The sequence below is a fragment of the Carettochelys insculpta genome, chromosome 1, assembly GCF_033958435.1.
Source record: "Carettochelys insculpta isolate YL-2023 chromosome 1, ASM3395843v1, whole genome shotgun sequence".
In the NCBI taxonomy this organism is placed as follows: Eukaryota; Metazoa; Chordata; order Testudines; family Carettochelyidae; genus Carettochelys; species Carettochelys insculpta.
In genome coordinates this window covers 173,920,949-173,936,329 of record NC_134137.1, presented here as the reverse complement: position 1 = coordinate 173,936,329, position 15,381 = coordinate 173,920,949, and the positions used below count along the sequence as shown (strand labels likewise).

Below are 15,381 nucleotides of genomic sequence, written 5' to 3'. Positions count from 1 at the left end.
AATGTGCAGAACTTTTAATTTTTGGAAGAGAATTCCCTCCCCCAGGAATGAAAAGGTCAGAATCTCCACTGGTACAAACTTACACAGCTCCATTCGTTTGAAAAGAATTAAACCATCTAGGTTCAGCAGAGATCTGGCTCAACTAATAACAATATTGTTCTGATTTTGTACATCGCAGAGCTGAGTTGGCTCAAGACCCTCTCTCATTTCAGGAGCAGTACAGAAGAGTTGCTGGACCAGACTTTTTTCTTTGTGGTGACAGTTAATGAGCAAATCCCAAGGCTGTTGGACATCTTCCTCCAGCAAGCAAAGACACAGGAAGATACTGCGTAGAGGGTCACAGCGTGTGATGCAGGCGCAGTCAGGACCTGGACCTTTCTTGATGGGCAAAGACCCACAAGCATTCCCTGAAGGACAATCCCTGGCAGGTTCTCTCCTACAGTCAAATACAGCTTTTGTATTTAGGCCAGCACAGTCTAACCAGATCTTTGCAAAACCACACCCAACCCCATCTAAAGAATCCTCTACAGTTCTGCAACCGACAGAATCAAAAGGAGCTACTGAAGGGCCTCGCCCTTGGCTGCAGAGCATACCTCCAGAGAGGAAAGATACAATTCAGGAACAGATGGCAGCAGCCCGGTGGGCAGAGTCTGAGAAATACCAAGAAAAGATGAAACAGCAAGAGGGAATCAGTATTTTTGAAGATCAGCAGAATAAGGTAAGTCAGATGCATGGTACTTGAGTGAAAATCAATACCACTTCTGAGATTTTAATGCTCAGCTGCTGTCATTGAGGGCTGAATTTTCAGCAATCCAGCCTCCCTTCTTTACACACAAATTGCAAGCACAAATCAAAACAATTCTGTCTCAGTGTGTGATTGGAGCCAAGACTTATGCACATGTTTAACTGAATGCATGCGTGTAAATCCCTTTCGCTCCTATAGTACTTTGTAAACCAAAGCACATGTAAATAGTCTCAGAGGGGTAGCCATGTTAGTCTGTATCCTTTCAAAACAAAGCAAGCGGTCCTGTAGCCCCTGAAAGACTAACCATTTTATTTATAAGGTAGTGAACTTTCATTTATTTATTCTGTGGGTCTCACCCATGAAAGCTCATTACCTAATCAATCAAATAGTTAGTCTTTCAGGTGCTATGGGACTGCTTGTTTTGCTGAGCACACACATAAATCTTGGACCAGATGCTCAGTCATGTAGTTACTAAGATTTGCACCTGTATTTCACCTACAGGCTTTGAAAATAGCAGAAGACAGAGAAGGGTCACAGCCCAGTTCCAGCTATGCCCTAGAATGGTTATCTTAAGGAAAATCAATTTCATGGGATTTGGCTTTTTTCTCTTTTACGGGGGGCATTAATAGAAACTGATAAAAATCTTATTTAATATTTTCTCATACTTGTATAGTAACACTGAGAACCAGAACTAGCATTTGAAAAAGTTTATATTAAAGTTAATAACACAGTTATATAGTAAGATGATTAGGTGATAAGCATTGCTGTTATGATCCAGGGGATCAAAAATATTTCCCCCAGTAATAATTGCCTTATCTCCAAAGACAGCTAGTTGGTATTTGTGTTTTTGATATATATTTACTGAAAGTGTTCTCTTTTCAGTGTGAAATACGGGCATTTAGCTTTTTCTCTCTCTACACGGATGTAGTATTTAGATTAAGACAGGAAGCTACCTAACCTGTTAAATCATAAAATACTAGTCATCTCAAAGTGACAGATATCATAAATGGAGCAATCTGGTTGAGACCTGGAGGGACAGCAGAGGGAAGAATTTGAAGGAGGCTTCAGGAAGTCAGCCTGTAGTGGTTAGGGACACCATGGTGTAGTTTGAACAGCACTGTAAATAATAAGAGCTAGCTTTATTTAATGTAAGGAGTCCTTGAGTGTTATGCAGACGATGGTATGTGAAACAAGTGACATGTAACTTCAAAAAAAATGGATGTATTCATTCTTCCCTGGACAAAATAATCTTCCCTAGGGGAGGTAGGGCAAGAATCAACATAAAAATCCAAGATATTAATCTATCTCCCATAAAAAATTATAGCAGAAACTCACTTCTTTTTGCATGCTCTGATTCACACATCAACTGTCTTTTACCAGAGCACACAGCAACAGTTTAATAGAGAATGTATCAAAATTTAAGATCCTCATTATTTAACTATATATATTGCAATACAGGTGCTAGAACATTATGATGCATTATAAGAAACTGCAGTCAGCAAAATAACTCAACAAAGTATATTTGATTATGTGTTTGCTTTTCTTATTGTGTCTTTATATAAAATTCAGTAATTTTACAATGTATACTTCTGCCATTGGTGCAAATTAGCTAAGTTATATAGCGCTTGCAGAAACATTTTTACTGTGTCAAGAATACTACAGAAGGGTTGGTGTTCACAGCAAACAGCTAGTGACATGAACAGGCCATGAGGGACCATGAAATCAGCCCTGCCCTGTGAAATCAGATCTTTCCATGTTGCTAGGAGCTTGGGCTCCCAGCTGCTAGTCTGGCCAGGCTGTGGAGGGACAGGAGCAATCCTTCCTCTACATGGCTGATCTTGATGGGGAGATCAGACCCACTCTGAGGCTATGCCTAGGCTGCGATGAACTGTCAGCAAAAGATACACAAATTGCACACTGCAATTTGTGTATTTTTTTGCTGACAGTTCAGTCGGCAGAGGCTTTTCTGACATTTCATCCACAGGGGGCCAAATGTCAGAAAATCCCCCTGTTGAGACATCACTTCTTCCTCGTGGAACGAGGTGTACAGGGATGTTGACAGAACGCCCCCGACCGGCAGATCTCTTCCAACAGATCTGCAGTCTGGGTGCACGCTCTGTTGACAAAACTTCTGTCCACAGAAGATTTGTTGACAGAAGCCTGCAGTCTAGACATAGTCTGTGAGGCAGTGCAGAAATGAGGGTGGTATACCCTCACTTCAGCTCTCTGGTTTCTCCAGTGCAGGGCTCCCACTCCTTCCCTGGTGCTTGGGCATGGAGTCTGGGGCTTCCTCCCCATAGCCTTTCCAGCCAGTGACGGGGCTTGTCCCACCTGCAGCCACAAGGAGCACAAGCTGGGCTCTGGGTTCCCTCCTCCCCCATCGCCACAGCTCCTCTGTGGCTCCAGGAGCAGAGATTGCAGCTTTCTTCCTCAGTGGCTACGTCTACACGTGAACGCTACATCGAAATAGCTTATTTTGATGAATAACGTCTACACGTCCTCCAGGGCTGGTGCCGTCGACGTTCAACGTCGACGTTGGGCAGCACCACATCGAAATAGGCGCTGTGAGGGAACGTCTACACGCCAAAGCGGCACACATCGAAATAAGGATGCCAGGAACAGCTGCAGACAGGGTCACAGGGTGGACTAGCGCTTCCGGGGAAACAGCTAGCCGCTCCCTTAAAGGGCCCCTCCCAGACACACGCAGCCTGCACAGCACGCGGTCTGCAGAGCCATAGGCACGCACACCTCGGCGAAGCAATATGGACCCCCAGCAGCAGCAGCAGCAGCCAGAGGTCCACGCAGCCGCCCCGTAGAAGCAGTGCTCGCCCTGCTCGATGCCATGCAGGAGGCAGCTGAGCACCTCCTTGCCACAGAGGAGGAGCTGCCCACAGGGGAGGAGGACACAACCCCCAACCCTGCAGCACCCGGCCCCCCACCGCCTCACACGCCGCTGGCTGTGGAGCTACCCCACCAGCACCGACTGGTGGGAGCAGCTGGTGCTCGGAGAGTGGGACGACGACCGCTGGCTCCAGAACTTTCGCATGAGCCGGCAGACATTTATGGAGCTGTGCCAGCGGCTCACCCCTCACTGAGGCACAGGACACCTTCATGCGGCGTGCCCTCAGCGTGGAGAAATGGGTCGGCATCGCTGTCTGGAAGCTGGCCACTCCAGACAGCTACCGATCCGTGGGGCAGCAGTTTGGCGTCGGCAAGGCCACCGTTGGGGCTGTCCTCATGGAGGTAAGAGGACCCACAGGGGGAGGGGGAGGCAGCCCTTGCAGGGGAGGGGAGGGGAGAGGATGGGGGCCCTGGCAGGGGAGGGCAACACACACCCTGCACACCCCTCATTGGTGCTCTCCCATGTGCTTCCCCTGCAGGTCGTCCGCGCCATCAACGCCATGCTCCTCCACAGGCTCGTGAGGCTTGGGGACCTGGATGCCGCCATCGCGGGCTTTGCCACCCTGGGCTTCCCCAATTGCTTTGGGGCTCTGGATGGGACCCACATCCCCATCCGTGCCCCAGAGCACAGTGGAGGACGCTTCCTAAACAGGAAGGGCTACCATTCTGTGGTCCTCCAGGCCTTGGTGGACAGCCGGGGCCGTTTCCTGGACATTTATGTGGGCTGGCCTGGCAGCACCCACGACGCCTGGGTATTCCGGAACTCGGGCCTGTGCCGCCGGCTGGAGGCGGGGACCTACATCCCCCAGCGGGAGATCCCTGTGGCGGACACCACCATGCCCCTCTGCGTCATCGCAGATGCGGTGTACCCCCTCTGGCCCTGGCTCATGCACCCTTACACGGGCCACCTGTCAGCCAGCCAGGAGCACTTCAACATGCGCCTGAACCACGCGCGCCAGGTGGTGGAGAGCACATTTGGGTGCCTCAAAGGGCGCTGGAGGTGTCTCCTCACCCACCTTGATGCGGGCCCCACCAACATCCCCCAGATTGTGGGCGCATGCAGCGCCCTCCACAACCTCGTCGAGAGCAAGGGGGAGGCCTTCTTTCAGGGCTGGGCTGTGGAGGCTGGCAGGGCCGATGTGCAGCCACCCGCTGCCCCCAGTCGCCAGGTGGTCCCCGAAGGGACCCGGGTCTGGGAGGCCCTGCAGGCCCATTTCGATGAGGCCGCGGGGTGAATGCTGACAAGTGCCCCACTGCACCCCCCCATCCTCCACAACACTCCCTGCCCCTACTCCCACATCACAGAGCACCCAAGAGCACCCCCCCCCAACTTTTCTTGTAAATAAAAGCAGACATTTGTTCGTCAAACCAGATATATGTTATTATCCTAACTAACTATTTACAGGCCAAATAAATATTACATACATATATATTATAAGTCAGATAAGATGAAAGAAAAAAGGGGGAAGACAAGGAAGGGGAGAACTATGTACATGGGGGGGCAGGTATCAGCACAACAACATCATAACAACAGGAGTCTAATAGAAACTATTTACAAAAGAAGATAAAACTGAAGGGGATATATACAAAGGGGGGGGGGGGCACGTCCTGGGCCCCATACCTCCTAATGTCCAGCGCTGGGGGTGGGCGGCCGCGACCCATGCCTCAGCCTCAGCCCTGGCTGGGGCTGGCTGGGGGCCGGGTGGACCAGGAGATAAGGCCGGCGGGTGACAGCTGGCCCCAGGTCCCCCTCGGTGGAAGGGCTCTCGGTGGCGGGTGGTGGTGTGACGGCAGATGGAGCAGCCGGTGGAGCAGCGGGTGGAGCGGCGGGTGGAGCAGGCAGGGTGGGCAGAGCGGCGGCCGGCGTGGCATGGGGGGGCCAAGTAGTCCGCAATACACTCGAATGTCCGCATAAAGGCCTCCCATGCCTCCTGGCGCCAGGCCAGTGCCCGCTCCTGAAGTTGAAGGCGCCGCTCCTCCACCCGCAGGCGCTGCTCGGTGACCTCCAGCTGCCGACAGTGGATTGCCAGCAGCTGGGGGTCTGTCGCCATCCAGGAGTGGGGCTGGCTCTGCCGTCGTCCCCGCCGTGGGCCTGGTCGGTGCTCTGCCAAGGGGCTGGCCTGGAGTGATGGCCCCGGTGGGCTCTCCGGGACCACTGACACCTCGCCGGCGCTCTCCGGTCCTTACAATGGTGCAGCTGCGGAACACGGGGGGAAGAAGAGTGGAGACGGCCGTTAGTGTGGGCCCCGAGCCGTGGCCCTTGTCCCCCCACCCCTCTGCTGCTGGTTCCCCGTCCCCGTCAGATGCTGCTGCTGATGATGATGGGTGTCCCACCCTCTTCCCCCGGGGGACCCTAGGTTCCGCTCCCCCCATTCGCAGGGATGGGGCATGGCGCTGTCCTGCTGGGGGGGCAGGGGCTGATGCACTCCTGTGAGGGAAATGCCACTGCTGTCCTTGGGGCCATGGTCATCTGGGCATGTGGAGGGCCCTGGTCATGTCTGTTGCCCCCGCCCCTCAACCCCAGGGGTGCGCACCGGGGGGGTACATAACTGATGGTCCACTCCCACGGTCGGGGGACACCCGGTGGGCAGACACCCTGCTGGAGCTCCCTGATGGCAGGATGATGTGCAGCCCCCCCGTCGCTGGAGGAGGACTCCCCCTCCTCCTCCTCCTCCTCCTCCAGCGTCCCGGGGTGGGCTCCTGGGGGGGCCCCCGGGGTGCAGGGCTTACCTCCGGGGCCTGCTGGGGCTTGTCGGCCAAGGTATCAAGAGTGGTCAGAGGGGAGGAGGTGTGCCGGGGGCCCAGGATGTCCCTGAGCTCCCTGTAAAAGGGGCAAGTGACGGGGGCGGCCCCAGATCGGCCGGCCGCATCCCGGGACCGGGCGTAATCCTGCCACAGCTCCTTCACTTTACTGCGGACATGATCCGGAGTGCGGGCAGGGTGACCCCAGGCAGCCAGGCCCTCGGCCAGCCGAGCGAACACATCCGCGTTCTGCCTCTTGCTTCCCATTACCTGGAGCACCTCCTCCTCACTCCAGAGCCCCAGCAGGTCCTGAAGCTCAGCCTCCATCCAAGAGGGGCCCCGCTGCTGCTTCCCAGCCTGGCTGCCGGTCTGGGAGCCCTGGCTTCCCCTTGGGGGGGGTGCCCTGGGGGCGCTTAGGGGGCTGGCGGGTGGCCATCACAGTGCTGGGGGGTTGATGTGGCTGCTCAGAGACGTGCAGGCTGGCCATGTGGCTGGGCTGCCACCTGCACGCTCTCTCAGCTTCCTGCACAGGAAGGGAGGGGGCGGGGAGCTTCAAGGGGCCGCTGCATGCGGCGACCATCGAGCTCAGGGGCTGGAGAGAGCGTCTCTCAACCCCTCAGCTGATGGCCGCCATGGCGGACCCTGCTATTTCGATGTTGCGGGACGTGCAACGACTACACGTTCCCTACTTTGACGTTGAACGTCGAAGTAGGGCGCTATTCCCATCTCCTGATGGGGTTAGCGACTTCGACGTCTCGCCGCCTTACGTCGATGTCAACTTCGAAATAGCACCCAACACGTGTAGCCGTGACGGGCGCTATTTCGAAGTTGGCGCCTCTACTTCGAAGTAGCCGGCACGTGTAGACGCGGCCAGTAGCTCCAGGTGGGAATCTCTTCTCCTGGCAGCTGCTACTGGGACAACCCAGATTCTGGGTTTGTGCCCTTCTCTGCCGCTCCTGCTTCCACTCCAGTTGTGGCTCGGGACTCCTACCAGAATTCAGGGTGACTGGGTAGCAGGGGCTACAGCCTCTGGTGTTTTTTCAGGTCTGGAGTATCCATTTTCCTTAGGGGCCCATAAATGGCCACTTCCACCTCCAGGAACCTACTCTAGCCCTGACCTGGAGTGAAGGTGGCATTCTTGGGATCCCTTCCCCACAGCTCCTTTGCAAATTCCACCCCACCCTAGCCTCCCAGATCCCTGAGCCAGGTGTGGGAGGGGGTGGCTACACAGTCCCAGAAGGGGCAGGGCAGCCAGCCCTAAGCACTGCCCAGAACACAGCACCCTCCCCTGTCCCTCAGATCTGCATGGAATACGGCACTTCAGCAGGGATTTTAAGGGCTTGGGACTCCAGCTGCTGCTACAATTGCACTTCAGCTTGAACCCCTCTAATCAGGCACCCTCAGGACCTGACTGGTGCCAGACGAGAGAATTTGCCAGACCACAAGAGGTCATTATTGTCTAGCACATTCCCAACGCTTACACTGCTTACTGGGTTATTAGAAGACATTTAGGGCTAAAATACAGCAAAGTAACAGCACAGAGCACAGTGAGCCAGGGCTGGTGGTGGGAAACAAATTTTATGGGACGGTGGGAAACTTGGCCAGGACCACAATCAGTGGTCATCCAGCTAACTAATATCAGCCAGATTATGGATGTTGCCAGACAAGAGAGTTCTGCATTAGAGAGGTTCAACCTGTAGCAGCAGCTGTGGCTAGGAGTCCTTTGAATCACCAGGCCCCAGGGTGCTCCAGCCCCACCCACCCACACCGCAACGTCCCACTCCCACTTTTTGGTCGGGACCCATGCAGTTGGAACACCACGAACCATGGTGTAAACGTCTGAAATCATGACATTGACCAAGTTGAAAGACTTCTAGATGTGAAATTGACCAGAATGTAGGGTGAATTTGTAGGTTCCTAGATATGAAGTGTAGTTTGCTGATGTACACAATTTATGGCACAGAAATTGTTAACTTTTCCTGTTTCCATGAAGCAAGAGCTCAAATTAAATCTGAGGCTATTTTAGCAGAGCGCCGACAACACCTTGTACAACCACTATGAGGAGAAGATCCGTCCTTGTATTGATCTTATTGACTCCCTGAGAGCGCTCGGAGTGGAAAAGGACCTGGCCTTGCCAGCCATTGCGGTGATTGGAGACCAGAGTTCTGGAAAAAGCTCGGTTCTAGAAGCCCTGTCTGGAGTCGCTCTTCCTAGAGGCAGTGGTAAGAATTTGCCTTCATGTCAGAAATCTGACACTTCACTGAGTCCCAGTGGTGTGCTTTTGTCTGGTATTCTGTAATTCACGTTAGTTTAGGGACATGGAAAGTTAAGTTTAGATCCTTCCCTGACACAACACAAAGGGAAACAGCATCTTCTGTATAATAGGATAGGGAAAATACATTATGATGGAAACTGTGCAGCAACTGGAATATCCCTTTTGAGAAGAATTCCAGTATTTTGTAATTTGCTTTCATTCCGTATTCAGACAAATATATTTCAGACTTTATTGTGGAAACAACTTTTGGGAACATTATTTTGGGTCAATAGAAATTGAAACATTTTGACATTGACTTTATATTCTGTTATAACTTTGTTTCAATTTTTACATGAAATGGAAAAAAATCTAAGTCAATAGTTTAAGTTAAATTTGTGTTAAAATGCTTCGGGGCAATGTGTTGAATTGATTTTCAGCATCTTCTGATTCAGAACATTGATAGAAATGGTCAGAATATTTTTGACCAGGTCAAGTTAGTACCCAGAGATATGATCATAAGTCACTTTTTTCCAGTCAGGTGGACAACATCTAGAGGTGCTTTCAGTAAGAGGGACTATCTGTGATTCAGAAGGATGTCCATCTTCACTCTTTACATTTAAAAAACCCTGCAAACTTTTTTCCAGTTGAGAATCTGTTTCTCAATAAATACTTGAGTTTTTTTTTATAATTTTTGCTACAGTGTCGCTAATTTTTGCTTTATTATTATGCATCATTTCTATACAGATCAGGAAACATTTTTAGTCCAATAAATGCATTTGCTTGATCTCTTCATAACTAATACCCAATTCCAATCACTGAAGGATATAAAGCAGTCTTCATAATTAGGCTTGGTCAACTATTTTCAGGGGGGGTTGCCACACTCAGTGTGACTGAAATCCTCTAAGAATCAGTACACCTCCATTTTCGTGGTGGCTCATATTTGATGGGAAATAATGTCTCAAGCACATCCAACTATCATCTGATAACATCTAGTTCATGCTGCATCTCTCTGGTCTGGGAATCCTTGGTACAGCAACATCCAGGGGGCAAGGGAGGTTCTGAAGGGTCAAGCCTGGAGGCCTCCTGGGAGAGCCCATAGGCAAGCTGCAGAGTGACGAGAACTGACATCCCCTGATGTGGCAAACTCTCTCGTTCGGGACTGTTCAGGTCCTGAGGGTGCCAGACTAGGGAGTTCCAATCTTTATTTCAATATCTTCCACACCCTCTTGTATGCCATAATGCAGCTTTTAATTTCATTCTCCATACACTGTTTTTAATATTTAAAATATGCATGAAACCCCATGTGTTGGTCAGTGTTTTAAATCTGTCACTCTTCCTCTGTATGTCTTTGCCATGGATTGGCGTGTCCCCAGCTTTAGCACTCTAGGCAGCATGTATTGGTTCACAACTCCTTCCGCAGCATTCGTAGAAGGGGTCATGGGCAGTGGGGAATTGCCTATGCTCTCCAGATATCCAAAGAGGGCTGGAGCCACTGTGGCCAGAGAGGGCTGTGGCTGTGGCACAGCAGTCCAGCTCCACAGCTGGTAAGGGGGGCTGGAGTCAGGTATGTCTTGGGGAGGGGAGAAGGAAAGGCTGTGGAAGGGAGGGGACGTTGGGGGTGGAAGGGGCTGGGCTGGGGCTTGCCTTTCCTATCTGCCATGGGCAGTGGGTCAAGGCACAGGGGAGTGGGGAGTGAAAGGGAATCTACTTCAGAGTGCTCCCTAGCCAGATAATGGCAACCTGTATTCCAGAGAACATAAGAATGGCCCTATTGGGTCAGACTAAGGGTCAGTCTAGCCAAGGAACCTGTCCTCTGGAAGTGGCCAGTACCAGGAGCCCCAGAGGAATGAACAGAACAGGCAGTTATCAAAAGACCCGTCCCCAGCTTCCAGCAAACAACGGCTAGGAGCACCGCACCTGCCCATTCTGCCTAATAGCCACTGACAGGCATATCCTCCATGAATTATCTAACTCTTTTTTGAACTCTGCTAGAAGTCCTGGCCTTCACAACATCCTCTGGCAAAGAGCACCACAGGCTGACTGGGTGTGAAGAAATACTTCCTTTTGTTTGGGTTTTAAACCGGCTGCCTATTCATTTCATTTGGTGACCCTCCCCCTAGCTCTTGAGTTGTGAGGGGTAAATAACTCTTCTTTGTCTATTTTCTCCATACCAGTCATGATTTTATAGCCCTGTTATCCTCTCCTCTGGGACTTCTCAAGTAGCAAAAGGGACAACCTTATTAATCCCTCCTCTTACAGCAGTCATTCCGTACTCATAATAATTTTTGTTGTTTTCTGAACCTTGTCAAATTGCAATATATATCTTTTGAGATGGGAGACGCGATCTACATGCCATATAGCATGGATTTATATACAGGCAGTATATTTTCTGTCTTTTCTACCCCTTTCTTAATGATTCCCAACCTTCCGTTAGCTTTTTTGGCAGCACTGCACACGGAGTGGAATTTTTTTTTTCAGAGACTATACACAAGGACTCCAAGATTTCTCTCGATTCCCTAACCAATCATCTAGACCGGGGTGTCCAACCTTGTTACATTGGGGGGCCACACAGCAATTTTTATATGTTCCAAGGGACCAAACACAAAATAGCCCCAAACCACTCTCCTAGGCTTAAACACCCTCCACCACCACCACCACCCAGCCACACACTGCTCTCTTGCCCTCCACACACCTCAGACGGGACTCTTCCTGTAATTGCTGGGGCCACCTCAGGAGCCTCTTTTCTAAAAACTGGCATCACAGAAGTAGAATCTGAGCCGTGTGCTGCCACGAGAGAACACCCACCTGCAGCTTTCACAACCCAGGCAGCAGTGTGGGCATGCAAAAGACCATCTAACATCACACTAAAGCGTATGTCTACACAGGAGACACATTGTGTTCCAAATATTTACCAAACACCCCATGTTAAAGCTTGGCAAAAGGTATTAGTGTTCTGAGCCACTTCACTGGAACTGCCAGGGTCAAGGCAGCTAAACCACAGTAATCCCAGAACAGTCTTGCCACATCTTTGCTTCACCTTCCCAGCTCCTGGGTGTGAGGCAGGCTAGAGTGGAAATCACATCCTTTGTTTTAATCTATGAATTTCAGGCACTCTTCCTTAAGGGAAGATGCCCCAGAGATTAATAGACATGAAACCAATGGGGTTCTAAGAAAGTCAGGACTGGACTTTTTTTTCTAAAAGATATGAGCTGGTACGACAGGAAGACATTACCCTTATGCAGGAACCACAGGGTGCAATTCTTTGGCCTCCTTTATGAGGAAAATCAGACTAGATGGTCATAATGCTCCTTTCTGGCTATAGAATTAAACCGAGTTCTATAGAAATTGCTCTTAAAACCCTATAGAACTAATACCGCTATAGATTTTGAAAACATTCCCATGCAATACAGTACAAAATCACTCCCCTACTATAGAACAAGATCAGTGTACCTCCTATAGTAGGCATGTGATACTGAAAACGGCTGTTCAAGGTAAAAAGCATCTAATGTATGTACCCCTTAAACATTTCCTCTCTCTCCAGAGAGAGATTCTTGGTTTCCAATCCCCACTGTAACTGTTTGAAATAGCTCTCAAACAAGCTCAAAGTCTTTCCACACACAGCTTTTAACGCATGGCCACTGCACCGTGCTGCATTCAAACAGGAGGATAGTTTTCTTCACCACTCTGCCAAAGCTCAGCGTGCTTTCCTGACTCTCAGATATTCCATAGTGGGTGAGCCCTGTGAACCCATTGAAAAGCTGACAGTAGGAAAAGCTCCGTTCTGCGGTGTGTTCTCTGTCCCTGTTCAAAGTACTATAACAAGGGTGGTCGTTAACAGAATTCTCTCTATGGGCAACTGTAGGTATTGTCACCAGATGTCCCTTAGCGCTCAGACTGAAAAAACTGGCTCCTCAGCAGGAATGGAAAGGGACAATTAGTTACCTGACTGTAAATGAAGAACTCCATGATCCTTCAAAAGTGGGAAAAGAAATAAGAAAAGGTACATGCTGTTAATTGCATTGTGGTTTAATTTAGCAGATCCTCCTTTTCCATCCTCTGTTCCAGGGGTGGGCAATAGCTTTTGGAGTGGTCAAGGGCTGCACTCTTCTATGAAGGGGAAGCGGGGTCTGGGACTGAGGTTGAGTGCAGAAGAGAGCTCAGGTTAGGGGACTGAGTGCAAGAATGTGCAGAGTCTGATAGGGAGTTTGGGTGAAAGAGTGGGTTGTGACCTGGGACAGGGCATTGGGGCCCAGGGCCTGGGAGGAGGTGTGGGTGCAGAAGAGGCTTCTGTCCTGGAGATGCAGGGGCTGGGATTAATTTGGGGTGCAGGAGGAGGGGTGCCACAGGCAGGCTCTGGTGAAGAGGTGCTTACCTAAGCAGCTCACAGCTAGCAGATTTCAGGCAGGCTTCCCAGCCTGCCAGCACTCTCACACCACAGCAGCCAAAGCTCTCCGCTGCTGTTGGCTGGAAACTAGTGAACGGGTGCTGTGAAATTGCGCTGTGCTGCCCCTGCTCCTTATTTTCCACCTGTAACCATCACATACAAAGGGCTTGTTGTGCACCAAGGCGGGCCGCCCTGGCTGGGCAGGACATCCCAGGCGGAGAGGACGAGGGTTGGGTGGTGTGCAGGTGGCGAGAGAAAAGTGGGGGGACCTGTGGGCTCCCCCCAGTGCTCTCACCCAGGCACTCCCTTCCGAGGTCCCTCCACCGCCTTCAAGGACAGCAGGCCAAGACCCGCCTGGTATGGAGCAGACAAGGAACACCCGCCGATGCCAGCTCGGCTTTGGCTGTGCAGGCGGGAGGGGAAAGGTGCATGCTTCTGAAGCCTTTCTACATGACAGTCATGCTCCCCCAATTTCTATGGGACTTTGCTTTGGCAGGATCGGGTCCCAAAATACCTTTTTTAAATAATCCAGGTGTCCAGGGAGCTTTCCAGTTCTGATATGTTCTAATGTGAAATTCGAGTGAGTTTCTAAAGCTTGTTTTGCTTGTCTTTCCCTTTCCTCCTTTCTAGCCCAGAATGCAATAGCTGGGGAAGGAGTGGGCATTAGCCAGGAATTAATTTCCCTAGAAATTAGCTCCCCGAATGTTCCAGATCTGACGCTGATCGATCTTCCAGGGATTGCGAGGGTGGCTGTAGGGAATCAGCCACAAGACATTGGAGAACAGGTAAAGTGACTTGTTCTGAGCTAGGAAACAGTTAAGTTTCATTAGCAGAGATCTAATGCACAAATTATCGTAACAGGAGGGTTTGCTGAGGATTCTAGACAGTCGTATTCTATCATTAATGTGTCAAACAAGAATTAAAGATGCAGACAAGTGACAGGGCAGTTACTGATGGAAGTGCAGAAGAGTATTGCACTCAAACTGGAACACATGCTGGTCAGCACTACAGATGAAATTCAGCAAAAGGGTGACTCAAAACTAAAATACTGATTTACTGTATTCTTCTACAGCTGAGGATAATGGTATATAGTAAGGAAAAGATAAACTGGTTCTACTATTTAACTGTCCCTCCGGACTTCCACATAGAAAGCCAAATTCTAAGTTCAGCAGAGTTGTTTTGAATCTACAGCAGTGTAAACTGAGTATATTTGATCTTTTTTCTTTTTGGCTAAACCCAGCAGAACACTTTATGAGTGTGTGTGGGGGTGGGGGGGAATGCTTAAAGAAGTTCAATGCTAATCCATCTTTATTTTAGAAAAAGCAGTAAAGATTTTATATTTCAAATAGGAATTCTGCAAGAGCAAGGCCACTGTTAGCCGGAGCTGGGAGTGGATGGTGATATGTAGTAACTATGGGTAGAATAGTACACATCAGTGTTAATGAGAGCTACAGAGACTTGAAAAATGACAACAAAGGTGAACTGAAGGAGAAGGATTTGGGCCATATGTTTCAACAGTGTCAAAGATAATACAAGTGGGATCCCTTATCCAGTCAGCATGATGAAAAACAATCACTTTTTAAGGATGCAATTACAATAGTAATATGTACAGCTCTATTTATTTTATCCACAATAAAACGGTGTGATACCAGCAGCATTTGTCAATCGCCTGAATGGCCCACGTCCAGAGGCAAAATAACAGATACATCATCTTACTTCTACATGACAGAAAACGGTAGTGAAGGGTAAGATAGCAGAAAAGGGAAGGTTTATGGAAACTCAGGCAGGATGGTAATTGCATGAATTCAGTATAAGTAGAGCTATATGAGCTTTCAGTAATACAACACAAAACATGAGAAAATCTGGTCATTTGTGGTTTTTCTATGTATGAATCCTGTCAAATTTCATGTCTATTAGGTACATATATTTTATGAATCATTGAAAGGCTTTCTTTTGATAGTAACAGAGAGGTGGCCGTGTTAGTCTGTATTCTAAGAGAACAAACCAGCAGTCATGTAGCACTTTAAGGACTAACCAAATGATTTATTAGGTGATGAGATTTTGTGGGACAGACCCACTTCTTCAGATCAGTTTCCCAGTTTGATCTGAAGAAGTGGGTCTGTCCCATGAAGCTCATCAACTAGTAAATCATTTGGTTAGTCCTTAAAGTGCTACATGACTGCTGGTTTATTTTCTTTAGATAAGTACACTTTTGAGATGGATATATCTAGTTCTACTTTTTATCTGATCTTGATGTCACACTCCAACTTGTTGTCTCTAATGCAGGAAAAATAACATTAGTATATTCATCATCAACTTGTACACCTGAACGAGTAAGATTTTATGACCCTTTCC

General features: G+C 49.6%; 1 protein-coding gene across 1 annotated transcript in view; it reads left to right on the top strand.

Annotated features, from left to right (window-relative positions):
- The first annotated feature begins 261 nt into the window (after positions 1-261).
- Positions 262-15,381, top strand: part of LOC142013897 (interferon-induced GTP-binding protein Mx1-like) — a 31,789-nt gene continuing 16,669 nt past the window's right edge. The window contains exons 1-4 of the mRNA XM_074995882.1: positions 262-718; positions 8,418-8,610; positions 12,505-12,642; positions 13,657-13,811. Of these exons, the coding sequence (XP_074851983.1) occupies positions 266-718; positions 8,418-8,610; positions 12,505-12,642; positions 13,657-13,811 (939 nt within the window). The 5' untranslated portion in view covers positions 262-265. The remainder of the gene's footprint in view (positions 719-8,417; positions 8,611-12,504; positions 12,643-13,656; positions 13,812-15,381) is intronic.